Source organism: Salvelinus fontinalis, chromosome 15 (assembly GCF_029448725.1).
Source record: "Salvelinus fontinalis isolate EN_2023a chromosome 15, ASM2944872v1, whole genome shotgun sequence".
Lineage (NCBI taxonomy): Eukaryota > Metazoa > Chordata > Actinopteri > Salmoniformes > Salmonidae > Salvelinus > Salvelinus fontinalis.
This window is the reverse complement of record NC_074679.1, coordinates 34,587,934-34,604,161: the sequence shown is the minus strand read 5'-3', so window position 1 is coordinate 34,604,161 and position 16,228 is coordinate 34,587,934. Positions and strand designations below refer to the sequence as shown.

The following is a 16,228-nucleotide window of genomic DNA, read 5'->3' as shown; positions in this document are numbered from 1 at the left end:
CTCTGTGATTCCCGTTGTTCAGTTTTGTTTTTACACGTTTTACTTTCGGTTTTGTACACCAGCTTCAAACAGCCGAAACAACAATATTGTTGGTTATGGAAAATATATTTCACAGTGGTTTAGATAGTGTAGAGAATCTACACTATACTAGCTTATTTTGTCACATAAACTAAAATTAGGCGAACTATTTGAGTTTTAGCAACCAGAATATGACAGAGGGATTTCTGCATAGTGCATCTTTAAACATCATGATCATTACACATGTGCATGTTGTGCTGGCGACAATAAAATGTGCAGTTTTGTCATACAACACAATGCAACAGTTTTGAAGGATCATGGAATTGGCATGTTGACTGCAGGAATGTCCACCAGAGCTGTTACATAAGCGGCCATAAGCCGCCTCTCTACCATAATCCACTTCCAACATCCGGCTTCTTCACCTGCGGGATCGTCTGAGACCAGCCACTCGGACAGCTGATGAAACTGTGGGTTTGCACAACAGAAGAAACTGTTTCAGGGAAGCTCATCTGCATGCTCGTCGTCCTCACCAGGGTCTTGACCTGACTGCAGTTCGGCGTCATAATCGATTTCAGTGTGCAAATGCTCAGCTTCGATGGCCATTGGCTCGCTGGAGAAATGTACTCTTCACGGATGAATCCGTGAAGTTTCAACTGTAGTGGGCCTTTGGCAGACAGCGTGAATGGTGCCCTGTGGGCAAGTGGTTTGCTGATGTCAACGTTGTGCACAGAGTGCCCAATGGTGGCGGTGGGGTTATGGTTGGGGCAGGCATAACCTACGGACAACAAACACAATTGCATTTTATCGATGGCAATTTTAATGCACAGAGATACTGTGACGAGATCCTGAGGCCCCTTGTCGTGCCATTCAACCATCGCCATCACCTCATGTTTCAGCATGATAATGCACGCCCCCAAAAATGTCCCAGTTCTTACATGGCCTATATACTTACCAGACATGTCACCCATTGAGCATGTTTGGGATGCTCTGGATCGACGTGTCGACTGTGTTCCAGTTCCAATATCCAGCAACTTTGCACAGCCATTGATGAGGAGTGGAACAACATTCCACAGGTCACAATCAACAGCCTGATCAACTCTATGTGAAGGAGATGTGTTGTGCTGCATGAGGCACATGGTGGTCACACAAGATACTGACTGGTTTTCAGATCAAAAAAATGTAAGGTATCTGTGACCAACATATGCATGTCTGTATATTCCCAGTCATGTGATATCCATAGATTAGGGCCTAATGAATGTATTTCAATTGACTGACTTCCTTATGTGAACTGTAACTCAGTACAATCTTTGAAATTGTTGCATGTTGAGTTTATATTTTTGTTCAGTGTAGGTACCTTCAGTGCCAGGTAATGCTGCCTCCTCCTATATGCAGGCAGGGCCCCCTGCTAAAATAACTATCAGGTGCCACCACAGGGAACCAGAAGCTATCCTCATACAAAATCACAGGGACTTCAGATGCTATGGGGCTGTAACTTCAACAGTTTTCTTTTAGCATTGCTTTGGTGTTGGGTTTGGTGTTTCAGCCAACTTTTACAGGCCAAATTCTAATTTGAGATACAGAATGTGTGCAATGCTTCATAACTCAAATTTCCACATAAATCATGCACTGATGTCAATAGGTTTCCAAGAACGTTTGAGTTAGGCAATGCCCTTATGAATTATTACAGAATTTTGGAAGAGAAGTTATGATTCTACATCTTCCATTTAAAAAAGAATACAGTAGTGTATATCATGATAACAGACATATGGCAAAAGCACCAAATCCTTTCTTCGATTCTCGGCCTGTGCATTCATGGCCACATCTTTTATGTACACATGCAGTGTTGTGATGAATGAATGTATTTCCTGCTGCTCTTTTTAGTGCTAGATGTTTAGATAGTGATGAGTCACATGTACATTGTGTTCTCAGACCTTGAACCATATGCATTTCACAGACAACACAGAGCTCTTTTCAATAACTATAGTCAGTGACCTTGAAGTTCTCATGCTGTACAAGCACTTGATAAGTGGGCTTCCTATACATCACATTGTCAAGCAAGGCACAGCAAAGCCGACACATATTTATTGACAATAATCTACACATACTTTACTGTATCTGTCTGTCTACAGTCGTGGCCAAAAGTTTTGAGAAAGACACAAATATTAATTTCCACAAAGTTTGCTGCTTCAGTGTCTTTAGATATTTTTGTCAGATGTTACTATAGAATACTGATGTATAATTACAAGCATTTCATTAGTGTCAAAGGCTTTTATTGACAATTACATGAAGTTGATGCAAAGAGTCGATATTTGCAGTGTTGACCCTTCTTTTTCAAGACCTCTGCAATCTGCCCTGGCATGCTGTCAATTAACTTCTGGGCCACATTCTGACTGATGGCAGCCCATTCTTGCATAATCAATGCTTGGAGTTTGTCAGAATTTGTGTTTTTTTGTTTGTCCACCCGCCTCTTGAGGATTGACCACAAGTTCTCAATGGGATTAAGGTCTGGGGAGTTTCCTGGCCATGGACCCAAAATATCGATGTTTTGTTCCACGAGCCGCTTAGTTATCACTTTTGCCTTATGGCAAGGTGATCCATCATGCTGGAAAAGGCATTGGTCATCACCAAACTGTTCGCGCTCAAATTGTCTTCTCCGGACAAGCTTTTTTTCCGGATGCCCCAAACAATCGGAAAGGGGATTCATCAGAGAAAATTACTTTACCCCAGTCCTCAGCAGTCCAATCCCTCTACCTTTTGCAGAATATCAGTCTGTCCCTGATGTTTTTCCTGGAGGGAAGTGGCTTCTTTGCTGTACTTCTTGACACCAGGCCATCCTCCAAAAGTCTTCACCTCACTGTGCGTGCAGATGCACTCACACCTGCCTACTGCCATTCCCGAGCAAGCTCTGTACTGGTGGTGTCCCGATCTCGCAGCTGAATCGACTTTAGGAGACGGTCCCAGCACTTGCTGGACTTTCTTGGGCGCCCTGAAGCCTTCTTCACAACAATTGAATCGCTCTCCTTGAAGTTCTTGATGATCCGATAAATGGTTGATTTAGGTGCAATCTTACTGGCAGCAATATCCTTGCCTGTGAAGCCCTTTTTGTGCAAAGCAATGATGACGGCACATGTTTCCTTGCAGGTAACTATGTTTGACAGAGGAAGAACAATGATTCCAAGCACCACCCTCCTTTTGAAGCTTCCAGTTTGTTATTCAAACTCAATCAGCATGACAGAGTGATCTCCAGCCTTGTCCTCGTCAACACTCACACCTGTGTTAACGAGAGAATCACTGACATGATGTCAGCTGGTCCTTTTGTGGCAGGGCTGAAATGCAGTGGTAATGTTTTTAGCGATTCAGTTAATTTGCATGGCAAAGAGGGACTTTGCAAATAATTGCAATTCATCTGATCACTCTTCATAACATTCTGGAGTATATGCAAATTGCCATCATACAAACTAATGGCAGCAATTTGTGAAAATTTATATTTGTGTCATTCTCAAAACTTCTGGCCACAACTGTATACACACACACTCAAGAATTTCCCCATACACTCTCAATGTCACTTTATGCCCAAAGATGGAAGTGCAAAACATACTGTATGCCAACACATGCTCGAGTGTGCGAGCAAACACACACACACACACACACACACACACACACACACACACACACACACACACACACACACACACACACACACACACACACACACACACACACACACACACACACACACACACACACACACACACACACACACACATACTACTAAGGAGGGAGCTGGAGAAAAAGCACTGCCCTATCTCAAATGTACTGCATGTTTGCACTGCAAATATAACTACATAATGTGGTGAGCTAGCTAGCTTCAAACAGTACACCTGAATGGCACCGTATTACCTGGAGGTGTGTTGGGTCGTTGTCCTGTTGAAAAACAAATGATAGTCCCACTAAGCGCAAACCAGATGGGATGGCATATCGCTGCAGTATGCTGTGAAACGCCATGCTGGTTAAGTGTGCCTTGAATTCTAAATAAATCACTGACAGTGTCAACAGCAAAGCACCCCAACACCATCACACCTCCTCCTCCATGCTTCACGGTGGGAAACCACACATGCGGAGATCATCTGTTCACCTACTCTGCTTCTCACAAAGACACGGGGGTTGGAACCAAAAATCTCAAATTTGGACCCATCAGACCAAAGGACAGATTCCATTGATCGTGTTTATTGGCCCAAGCAAGTCTCTTCTTATTATTGTTGTTCTTTAGTAGTGGTTTCTTTGTAGCAATTCAACCATGAAGGCCTGATTCACACAGTCTCCTCTGAACAGTTAATGTTGAGATGTGTCTTGTTACTTGAACTCTGTGAAGTATTTATTTGGGCTGCAATTTCTGAGGCTGGTAACTCTAATGAACTTATCCTCTGCAGCAGAGGTAACTCTGGGTCTTTCTTTCTTGTGGCGATCCTCATGAGAGCCAGTTTCATCATAGCGCTTGATAGTTTTTGCGACTGCACTTGAAGAAACTTTCAAAGTTCTTGAAAATGTTCTGTATTGACTGACCTTCATGTCTTAAAGTAATGATGGACTGTCATTTCTCTTTGCTTATTTGAGCTGTTCTTGCAATAATATGGACTTGGTCTTTTACTAAATAGTGCTATCTTCTGTATACCACCCCTACCTTGTCACAACACAACTGATTGGGTCAAACACATTAAGAAGGAAAGAAATTCCACAATTAACTTTTAACAATTGCATTTCAGGTGACTACCTCATGAAGCTGGTTGAGGGAATGCCAAGAGTGTGCAATGCTGTCTTCAAGGCATAGGGTGGCTATTTTGAAGAATCTCAAATATAATATATATTTTGATTTGTTTAACACTTTTTTGGTTACTACAAGATTCCATATGTGTTATTTCATAGTTTTGATGTCTTCACTATTATTCTACATTGTAGGATCTTCATTTGAGCCAGTTTGCTACAGCAGGAAAATAATCCTGCAGCAACAGGGAATGTGAATTATTATGTGGATTCTAATTAAGGGGGTTGATACATTGTTCGTAAGGGAAAATAATGTCTGAAATTTCAAAGTGAAAATTGCAAACTTTAGAAGCCTTTTTAAACCTCAAATACACTACAAGTCTTACATTGTTTCAATTGCAGGAAAGTTCTCCTGCAACAGGGTGATCAAATTAAGATCCTACATCTGTAAGGGTAGGGTGCCATTTGCGATCTTCCCACTGTCATACACCATAATGATCAATATTTCAGCTGAGGAGTTGACAAAATACAGTAACTGACCTTTATAGTTCTGTATTTGGAATACATTCTTGGCGTATAGTGTGAGTACTGGTAACAATGTTCAGCTATGATTGTTGGAGGCATCATGAAAACAAATCTTGAATTGAAACATTTATGAAATGTTAAATTGTTTACTTGATCATGGATTATGTACAGTATGAGGTATGCTGGCAAACATAGATAATAAAACAAAAAAGTTAATGTCCTTGATTTGATGTAATATTACGTTGACATTGCCCTCAATGTACCTTTCTTCCTGATCAGACGAAAACTGGGACGACGACCAGTTGTTGGGATTTGAGCCGTGCAACGAGAACCTGATCACGGGCTGCAACATCATTGATGGGAAGTGTGAGTGTGACAGCATACGGACCTGCAACAACCCCTTTGAGTTCCCCAGCCAGGACGCATGCCAGACCGCTCTGAGGAAGATTGAAGGTATGATGCATATCAATGAATGTTTACAATGACATATGAATGGTGGTCTTCTTGATCCTGTATGGCTCAGTTGGTAGAACATGGTGCTGGCAACGCCAGAGTCATGGATTCGATTCTTCCTGAGGCCACCCATGTGGAAATATATGCAATCACTATTGAACGTCGCTAAATGGCCTATATGCTATGTTAAAATGTGCCTAGAAATGAATGAAAACACTTGGTATGCCAAGTTGACGTGTCAGTGAGCCGTCACCAGTGCTGTTTTGCTGATGATACCTCTTCAAATGAAGGGTGGAACATTATTCCCAGAGGGGAACACATCTCGACACAACACCTCATTCTCTCTGGCTTGCATGACGCTGTTCAAAAGACTGGGGAGAGTAGGGCATGCATGGTCATGTCTTAGGTATCAAGCCACACGTACACAAGGTGTTTTTCATGCGGTCTTATTTATGCATGCCGTCTACTGTTAGCTACCACCTGGATGGACACTTTGTTAGATGCTATGACTTTGAATAGATCCAAGTGAATGGGTACTTAGAATTCTGATCGGACTCGTACTGTACAGTTTTCATACACTTTTAGAAAAAAGGGTTCCAAAAGGGTTCTTCGGTTGTCCCGATAGAGTTCCAGGTAGAACCCTTCTTCAAAGGGTTCTCCTGTGGGACCAGCTGAAGAACCCTTTGAGCACCTTTTGTGTAGTGATTTTCTGGATATTATGTATAGATCCCATATGTCTCTGCCAGGCTTATAGGATTTATTATTAGCAGAAATTAACTCAGCTAATTGTTGTGTGCTTCGTTGTTATTCATAAATACTCAGACACGAATCAAGCTAAATTATCAATTCCCAGCTTCATTTTTGAGGGTGGTAAGCAGCCTCCAAACTGATTGAATTTCTGTCACTGAGTCATTATGCAGTGAGCAAATGCCACTCTTTCTTTGTAATGATCCCATGCTTTGTTTTCAGATTCATCCTTTTCTGTTGTTCCCCCAGCATATTTAAAATGATTTTACAGAGTACTGCACTTTGAATAACAACACAGAAATCCCTGGCGCCACAAAATTTTGTCATATATTTATCTGCTCTTTTGCTGCCTCTTTTTCCCATCCTTTTCTTTTTTGAGTGAGGTGTCCTGTTTGTTTAGTCGGATGTGTTTCTGTGACAGGTTCTCTTCTGTGATATTCAAAAAAACAAACAAATAAACACAGGATTCTAATAGGCCTATCAGAATGCAAATGTGGCGGAACTAGGACTGCAGTCCCCCATGGATACCCAGGCTGTATCTTTGTGTCTGCCGGTGTGTTTACAGTTCTCTGGCAGCAGATGGCCAATTAAAGCACCAAAATATAGGCTTGTTATGGCAACCAACAGTCCTAGCAACGGGGACGATGGCCCTTGTTGTTTTGTTGTGGCAGGTGTACCTTCAGTCTACGGCTGCTGTGCTGTGGTGCCTCTCCCTTTGAAAAGCACAGGTTCCCTCTCCACCGTGAAGATCTATGGAGTATATCTTTGGTACATGGAGGAACTGTTGTTGTGCTGTGTTCTGTTTTAAGGCCTGCCTGTCATATAGCCTGTCACTGTTTAGCTGTGGTGTTTTCTGTCACTGACTTTACTGTGTAACTAACTGTGGCTTTGTGTAGTTGTTGTGTCCTGTCTGGCTGGTTCAGTTATTTGTTATGGCTGGTGGATGGTGTTTTTAACATTGGCGGTCTGAGTCCTGTCTATGTGTGTGTCTGCTCTCTGTCTTGGCCCAGGAGATCCATGGTGTGTGTGTAGACTGGGCTTTTTGCCGCCGTAACCACAGACTGAGAGATTACCATGAGTAAAGACTGGGATTATCATACTCAACAACATCACAGGTATTACTGATATTTCTCAGCATACCAATGAGCCTGGTTTTGTTTTTTGTGCAATGAAGGCAGACATCATTTTTGCATCCCAAGTGGCACCCTATTTCCTTTATAGAGCACTACTTTTGACCAGGGCCAATTGGGCTCTGGTAAAAAAAAAGTTGTGTACCATATAGGGAAGGAAGTGTCATTTGGGACGCAGTCCTTAACTCCCTAACAAATATGAGGGTGAGAAAGAAGAGGCTCCTATGTCATCATGCCATTTCCTCTTTTTCTGAAAATCATACACCACATGACCAAATGTATGTGGACAGCTGCTTGTCAAACATCTTATTCCAAAATCATGGGCATTAATATGGAGTTGGTCCCCCCTTGTTGCTATTACAGCCTCCACTCTTCTGGGAAGGCTTTCCACTAGATGTTGGAACATTGCTGCGGGTACTTGCTTCCATTCAGCCACAAGAGCATTAGTGAGGTCGGGCACGGAATGTTGTGTGATAAGGCCTGGCTCGCAGTCGGCGTTCCAACTCATCCCAAAGGTGGTCAATGGGGTTGAGGTCAGGGCTCTGTACAGGCAAGTCATGTTCTTCCACACAGATCTCAACAAAACATTTCTGTATGGACCTCCCTTTGTGCACAGGGGCATTGTCATGCTGAAACAGGAAAGGGCTTTCCCCAAACTGTTTTGGGGAAACAAAGTTGGAATCATCTATGATGTCTGTAGCATTAAGATTTCCCTTTACTGGAACTAAGGGGCCTAGCCAGACCCATGAAAAACAGCCCCAGACCATTATTCCTCCTCCACCAAACTTTACAGTTGGCACTATGTATTGGGACAGTTAGTGTTCTCTTGGCATCCGCCAAACTCTGATTCGTCCATCGGACTGACATATGGTAAAACGTGATTCATCACTCCAGAAAAGATGTTTTACTCCACTCAGGCCTATGCTTGGCATTGCTCATGGTTATCTTAGGCTCATGGCTTAGGCCATGGAAACGCATTTCATGAAGCTCCTGACGAGCCGTTCTTGTGCTGACATTGCTTCCAGAGGCCGTTTGTAACTTGGTAGTGAGTGTTGCAACTGAAGACAAACGATTTTTACACGCTATGTGCTTCAGCGGTCCCGTTCTGTGAGGTTGTGTGGCCTACCACTTCGCGGCTGAGCCGTTGTTGCTTTTAGTCGTTTGCACCACTTTCCACAGCACTTACAGTTGACCGGTGCAGGTCTAGCAGGGCCGAAATTTGACGAAGTGACTTGTTGGAAAGGTGGTATTGTCAGAGTCGTGTGTATAGGTGGCAGGGAAGTCAGGCGCAGGAGAGTCAAACGGAGTGTAAATGGAGTCTTTTAATATATGTCCACTTAACATGCTCCAAACACTAATATGTACATACATAAAATAAACATGGGTACGAGGACCCGTCGCACACCTATATAACCATAAACAACACTGACAAAGACATGAGGGGAAACAGAGGGTTAAATACACAACAGGTAATGAATGGGATTGAAACCAGGTGTGTGGGAAGACAAGACAAAACCAATGGAAAATGAAAAATGGATCAATGATGGCTAGAAGACCGGTGACGTCAACCGCCGAGCACCACCCGAACAAGGAGAGGCAACGACTTCGGCAGAAGTCGTGACAGGTATCCTATGACGGTGCCACTTTGAAAGTCACTGTGCTCTTCAGTAAGGCCATTCTCCTGCCATTGTTTGTGTATGGAGATTGCATGGCTGTGTGCTCGATTTCTATACCTGTCTTCAATCAATTGTGGCTGAAATAGCCGAATCCACACATGTTCAGGGGTGTCCACATACTTTTGTATATACAGTGCATTCGGAAAGTATTCAGACCCCTTAACTTTTTCCATATTTAGTTTCGTTTTAGCCTTATTCTAAAATTGATTAAATTCTGTTTTTTCCTTCATCAATCTACAAACAATACCCCATAATGACAAAGCAAAAAAAAAAATTTTATATAAAAACCCACGGAAATATCACATTTACAGAAGTATTCGGCCCCTTTACTCAGTATTTTGTTGAAGCACCATTGGCAGCGATTACAGCCTCAAGTCTTCTTGGTTGTGATGCTACAAGCTTGGCACACCTGTATTTGGGGAGTTTCTCCCGTTCTTCTCTGCAGATCCTCTCAAGCTCTGTCAGGTTGGCTGCACAGCTATTTTCAGGTCTCTCCAGAGATGTTAGATCGGGTTCAAGTCCGGACTCTGGCTGGGCCACTCAAGGACATTCAGAGACTTGTCCCGAAGCCACTCCTGCGTTGTCTTGGCTGTGTGCTTAGAATTGTTGTCCTGTTGGAAGGTGAACCTTTGCCCCAGTTTGAGGTGCTAAGTCCTCTGGAACAGGTTTTCATCAAGGATCTCTCTGTACTTTGCTCCGTTCAGCTTTCCCTCGATCCTGACTAGTCTCCCAGTCCCTGCCGCTGAAAACATCCCTACAGCATGATGCTGCTACCACCATGCATTACCGTAGGGATGGTGCCAGGTTTATTCCAGACGTGACGCTTGCCATTCAGGCCAAATAGTTCAATCTTTGTTTCATCAGACCAGAGAATCTTGTTTCTCATGGTCTAAGAATTCTTTAGGGGCCTTTTGGCAAACTCCAAGCAGGCTGTCGTGCATTTTCCTGAGGAGTAGCTTCCGTCTGGCCACTCTACCATAAAGGTCTGATAGGTGAAGTGCTGCAAAGATGGTTGCCCTTCTGGAAGGTTCTCCCATCTCCACAGAGTTACCATCGGGTTCTCGGTCACCTCCCTGACCAAGGCCGTTCTCCCCCGATTGCTCAGTTTGGCTGTGTGGCCAGCTCTAAGAAGAGTTTTGGTGGTTTCCAACTTCTTATATTTAAAAATGATGGAGGCCACTGTGTTCTTGGGAACCTTAAATGCTGCAGAAATGTTTTATTACCCTTCCCCAGATCTGTGCCTCGACACAATCCTGTCTCGGAGCTCTACAGACAATTCCTTCGACCTCATGGCTTGGTTTTTGCTCTGACATGCACTGTCAACTGTGGGACCTTATATAGACAGGTGTGTGCCTTTCCAAATCATGTCCAATCAATTTAGTTTACCACAGGTGAACTCCAATCAAGTTGTAGAAACATCTCAAGGATAATCAATGGAAACAGGATCGACCTGAGCTCAATTTTGAGTCTCATAGCAAAGGGTCTTAATACTTATGTAAATAAAGTATTTCTGATGTTTAAAAAAAAAAAAGGTTAGCAAAAAATGCTAAAAAACAATTTTTGGTTTGCGATTATGGGGTATTATGTGTAGATTGATGAGGAGAAAAAAATATATTGTCTAATTTAGATTATGGCTGTAACGTACCAAAATGTGGAAAAGGAGAATGGGTCTGAATACTTTCCGAATGCACTGTATAAGTGTACTTACCATGATGCTTGAATATACAATGGCTGCGTTCTAGGCGGACTACATTACAGTTACCTGCCTGATCTCAGAAGTCCTAGTTAGGTGTTTAACATATCAGCTAACGCTAAGATTTCGCAATCCGATGCAATGTAGTCTGCCTCGAATACGATCAAAGCCTTCCGGGTGCACACAATAGCAGCTATGTACTTGTAAAAGATAACCAATCTGACTGATGTAAAAAAAAAAAGTATCTCTGCACAAATGTATAATATGACAGGAATGTAAAGTATGCAAGCTGTCCTGAGTTCGTTGAACAGATAAATCAAAAATAATCTGTGCGGTATATCTCCACTCCCGGTGGGTTGTGATAGGTCTAATGACCTCTGAAAGTGGGTTGTGATAGGTCTAATGACCTCTGAAGGTGGGTTGTGATAGGTCTAATGACCTCTGAAGGTGGGTTGTGATAGGTCTAATGACCTCTGAAGGTGGGTTGTGATAGGTCTAATGACCTCTGAAGGTGGGTTGTGATAGGTCTAATGACCTCTGAAGGTGGGTTGTGATAGGTCTGATGACCTCTGAAGGTGGGTTGTGATTAACTGGATCTGTATGCCCGGTCGGTGTGCTCTGATAGGTTGGACCCATACGGCCAGTGTTTTCTGATAGGTTGATCTGTATGGCTGGTGTCTTCTAATAGGTTGAATGAGCCCTCATGGTGTGTTCTGATAGGCTAAATGACCCCTAATAGTGCATTCTGATTGGCAGAATGACCGCTGATGACGCATCCTGCTCTAACAGCCTTTAATAAACTCTCTAACACAGAGACAAAGGTCTCCTGAAAGGTCAACCTGAGATTGATAATGCTCTCGCTCTGTCCACGCCTGCTCCTACTACAGAAAATCAATCTTCAATAAAAGTGGAAAGGCATGTTGACCTTTCAAGCCTTTATAGATATTTTTAGCTTAAAAAACTATATTTCTTGGTCGCATCGTAACCTGTTAAGGAGGCTTGAGGTAGCCTCCCGAGTGGCGCAGCGGTCTAAGGCATTGCATCGCGGTGCTGAGGCACTAATACAGCCTGGGGTTCGATCCCACAGTGTGTCACAGTTGGCTGGGGGGGGCTTTGGCTCATCGTGCTCTAGCAACTCCTTGTGGCGGGACGGGCAAGCTGACTCGTCCATCTGTTGAACAGCGTTTCCTCCAACACGTTGGTAGTGCTGGCGTAAAGTGACTGCTCACTCAGTGTTTAAGGAAATGATTTAGTCCCAAGTGGCTGTTGTGTTGAGACACACCAATCAAGGTCAATTTGGAGTTGCTCAAAGCCAGGCACCAGTTGCTTGACAAGTTAACATTTAACTGATCTTTAAAGACCGTTGTGGGTTTATTGCTGCACAAATATCTGACCAAAATGTATGTAGTAACAGAACAAACTGACAGCTGTCACATTCTTTGTCACAGCTATTTGCGTAACGAGACCACAGTATTTTTGCCATATTGAAGACTGGTTACAGTACATAGAACTTATATAACCATTCGACTTAGTTGCGTTGGGAATGTGAAAAAGGGGATGATCAAGAGGAGAATATTTCTCACTAATGATTGTTCAGCGTGCCTATTCTTATCTGTAACTGACAGACTGGCTACTTGCTACAGTATGTCTTTGACCAGCATCAGTGATCTCTGGCCTCTGAACGGGGCTGTTATGTGGCTGTGTCCTGATCAAGTTTAATGATGTACTCTCCTGAGGATCTGATGACAGAACTATCATTACAGACTCTCAGCTCTCAGCAGAAACGCTCTGTTGGAACGTTCTGGGGAGAGGAGCAAGCAGAACTGTGTGACCCAACCTACAGCCAGGCAGCCAGGTAGACAGGGAGTAGCTAGATGGGTAGATTGGTCCCACATCTGTTTGTGCTGTCTTGCCAACTCCTATGGCTGTGTTATTTCAGAAACCAGCATTAGAGAGGTACAGTAAGAAAAATGTGCATTTGAACTTACGAATGGGAGAACGAGAGACAGAAAAAGAGACAGAGAGTGAAAGAGAGAGAAAGAGAGATAGAAAGAATGAAAAGTAGGGATTTCAGTTAAGCCATATTTATTTTGGGGACAGTTAAACAGGAAGTTTTGTTCTGAATCACTCTGCTCTGCTCGTGTGAGGCAGGCGAGGCGAGGCAAGGGGAGCTTTGGTTAGTTCCTCTGACCCAGCAAGGCCAAAGCACATTAAAGGAAATGCCTCACATTCCTTGAGACTGTGGAGGAGTTGTGTGTCTCTCTCTCTCTCTCTCTCTCTCTCTCTCTCTCTCTCTCTCTCTCTCTCTCTCTCTCTCTCTCTCTCGCTCTCTCTCTCTCTCTCTCGCTCTCTCTCTCTCTCTCTCTCTCTCTCTCTCTCTCTCTCTCTCTCTCTCTCTCTCGCTCGCTCGCTCGCTCGCTCTCTCTCTCTCTCTCTCTCTCTCTCTCTCTCTCTCCTCTCTCCTCTCTCTCTCTCTCTCTCTCTCTCTCTCTCTCTCTCTCTCTCCTCTCTCTCTCTCTCTCTCTCTCTCTCTCTCTCTCTCTCTCTCTCTCTCTCTCTCTCTCTCTCTCTCTCTCTCTCTCTCTCTCTCTCTCTCTCTCTCTCTGCTCTGGCAGGGTTACAGTACTGCTGCCTGGATATTTAGACTGGGGAGACGGCCATGCTAATTGCAGCAGACCCTGTTGTGTACAGAGAGAGAGAGAGGGAGAGACAGAGAGAGAAAAATGGGGGGGGGGGGGGGGGGGGGGGGACTGCCTCATGCCAAATACAACATGTTTCTGTACAGGCAGGCAGAGCTTCCTGATTCAATTTGACTTCTCTATTCAACATGGTGCTGTTTTCATGGAACCCACCATGGGAAAGGGGCTTTGCTTTCAGAACAGAATACGAAACTCCGATTCAGAGGGAGCAGTCAAAGAATGTGCATACTAAATACCAGGCAAGGGCAAGGTTATGCTATGTTATCTAAACATCTGAATTATTTTGCATGCCTTATTTGTCAGTGTGTGTGTGTGTGTGTGTGTCTGTGTGTGCACATTAACTGATTATGTGGAAGGACAAAGAGAGAGTAATTCATTTCTGTGAGCGCGGGGTGTGGGCTGTTTTAGAGGTCTGTAAACAGATCCATTTCATGCATTCCTCCCTGCAGTGAGTTTTCACCGACGGGACATCTGTCTATCCAGCGCTGCCTCTATTCAGCGCGGCCTGTGACGTGTTCTGTTCCACCACCTGACCTCAGCCAAGATTTAGAGCCACTGTGTCTGGGGCTTCCTAAACTCATTCACATCAATCTGTCGGGCCAGTGGGACACTAAGTCTGGCCAGGGCTGTAACGATATAGCCACAGAGACGTGTGTTAATAGGCTGTGGCTGTGTCACATTTATAGGGCAACGAGGCTAATATGGCCACCGCATACTGCGAGCACTAGACAGAAGGAGAGACACTCTGTCGCCTTCTCTGTCAAGACTCTCCTTAGAATGTTTGGTTGGTTTTCATGTTGTTGAAATCAGAAATAGAAGAACAGTTGTTCTGAATGATCAAAGAATCAAGTTTTTGATGTTTTCCACAGTTTTTTCACCCAGATTAGTCATGGCTGATACATGGCTGATACATTTCTGAGAATATTCAGAACCGCTTGCTAACTCTACATCCAAGCATGCATTTTCCTTAAAGGTGCAGAAATCATTCCGCCATTTCCTGACTTGTTATAGTTTAATATTATATTTTTAGCTGTTTGAAGCAGGTGTATAAAACCGAAAGTAAAACACGTAAAAACTAAACTTAAGAACAGGAAGCATAGAAATAGCGCAGATCTACCACTTCTTAGATTTACTTTCCATGAGAATGACAGATCTATAACTCACAGTTATATGTGAATTTGGTCAAGTCGCCCAAAAAGTTGAATATTGCAGCTTTATTTGTATACTATAATAGAAAAAATAGATATCGCTCACCACGCTGTCACTCTCAACCAGCTACCACATGTCAACCAAACTAGCAATACCACGTGTGGGGACTCTCGTCCTATGTAGTCTCTACCACCTTGAAGTGACCCAGCCAGGAATCCAGTGTAAACCCAATGATCTACATACAGTATGACAGACTGCGGACCAGAAAGGGCCATTGTGTCCTTTGTGTTGGGGACAAAGGGAAATCAAATCAAATTATCTAATGTCGCCAATAGCAGTTGTAGTGGTGGTGGGGGTGGGGCCTCTGTTCGATAATTAGCAGCCCCACACACAAACACCACGGGTCCCCCGCGGACATCACTCTGCAGGCCGGCCTCATGGTATTGACAGGTCCTCTCCGGTGGAAGTTTTGAGGCCACAGCAGCAGGCACATGCAGGAACCATCAGAGCATGGGGATCTAACCTTTTTCCCCATTCAAAGTCCCACAAGGACTATTGTGTGTTTCCCCAAGTCCCCAAGCACTACCCTCTTTAGAGCAAACGGCTCCTCTTGGACAAATGTAGGGTGATTGGGTGGTGACTGTAAGTGTGGCTTAACATTATGAAGAATGTTCCCTGACATTTTCATCCGTTCTCTCGGCGGTGTTTGGGGATAGTATCATGACGGCCCAGTGGCTGTCCTCTGTGAACCGTCGGAGACACCGACCAATGAGCCAATGAACCGTGTCCTGTCTTATACACCAATGAGTCTATATCTAACCACTCCAGTGGATCAGGCAGTACTGTAGAAATAATAATATGGCTCCTGGGACTCCATGTAAACAGTGGCACTTGTTACTGAGTGAACTATCCTGGATAAATAAATGAAAATGAAAATGAAGAAAAGATCAAACCTCTTTAAATATTCTAAGAAACATGTTTATTCTGGCAAGACATAAAAGTCTTTTTTTTCCCTTCACCTTCAATTGGGTTTTAAAAGCTTGACATTTAGGCGGATAATTGCCCTCTGCCAGAGATAGCAGTACATCGTCTCCTGTCGTTAAACCAACATCACTGGGCTGTTTGTGATAAGCTTGTCTTCCGCCTCACCTGTAGTTCTGTTCTGGTCATATAAGATAGCCACTGTGGCGGTGGCAGACTTGAACAGACTAACAGACCGTGAGTTGTTTTCTTATTGAATTCCCTGGGTATGTTTGTTTGGTCACCTGAGGTATGACATTATGTTCTCTTTGTGTTGCATTGGATTCCAGCAGAGCGGAGCCTACTGTTTATATGGGGTGAGGTGGTGCTGGTGTATGGTGGAGCCGTGTGTGTGTG

The 16,228-nt window shown here is 43.7% G+C and overlaps 1 protein-coding gene across 2 annotated transcripts in view; it reads left to right on the top strand.

Annotated features, from left to right (window-relative positions):
• The window catches only part of LOC129811860 (cysteine-rich motor neuron 1 protein), a 127,135-nt gene that overhangs the window by 11,864 nt on the left and 99,043 nt on the right, over positions 1 to 16,228 (top strand). For both annotated transcript variants that reach the window (XM_055863541.1, XM_055863542.1), the window contains exon 2: positions 5,584 to 5,757. In XM_055863541.1, coding sequence (XP_055719516.1) covers positions 5,584 to 5,757 — 174 coding nt within the window. The remainder of the gene's footprint in view (positions 1 to 5,583; positions 5,758 to 16,228) is intronic.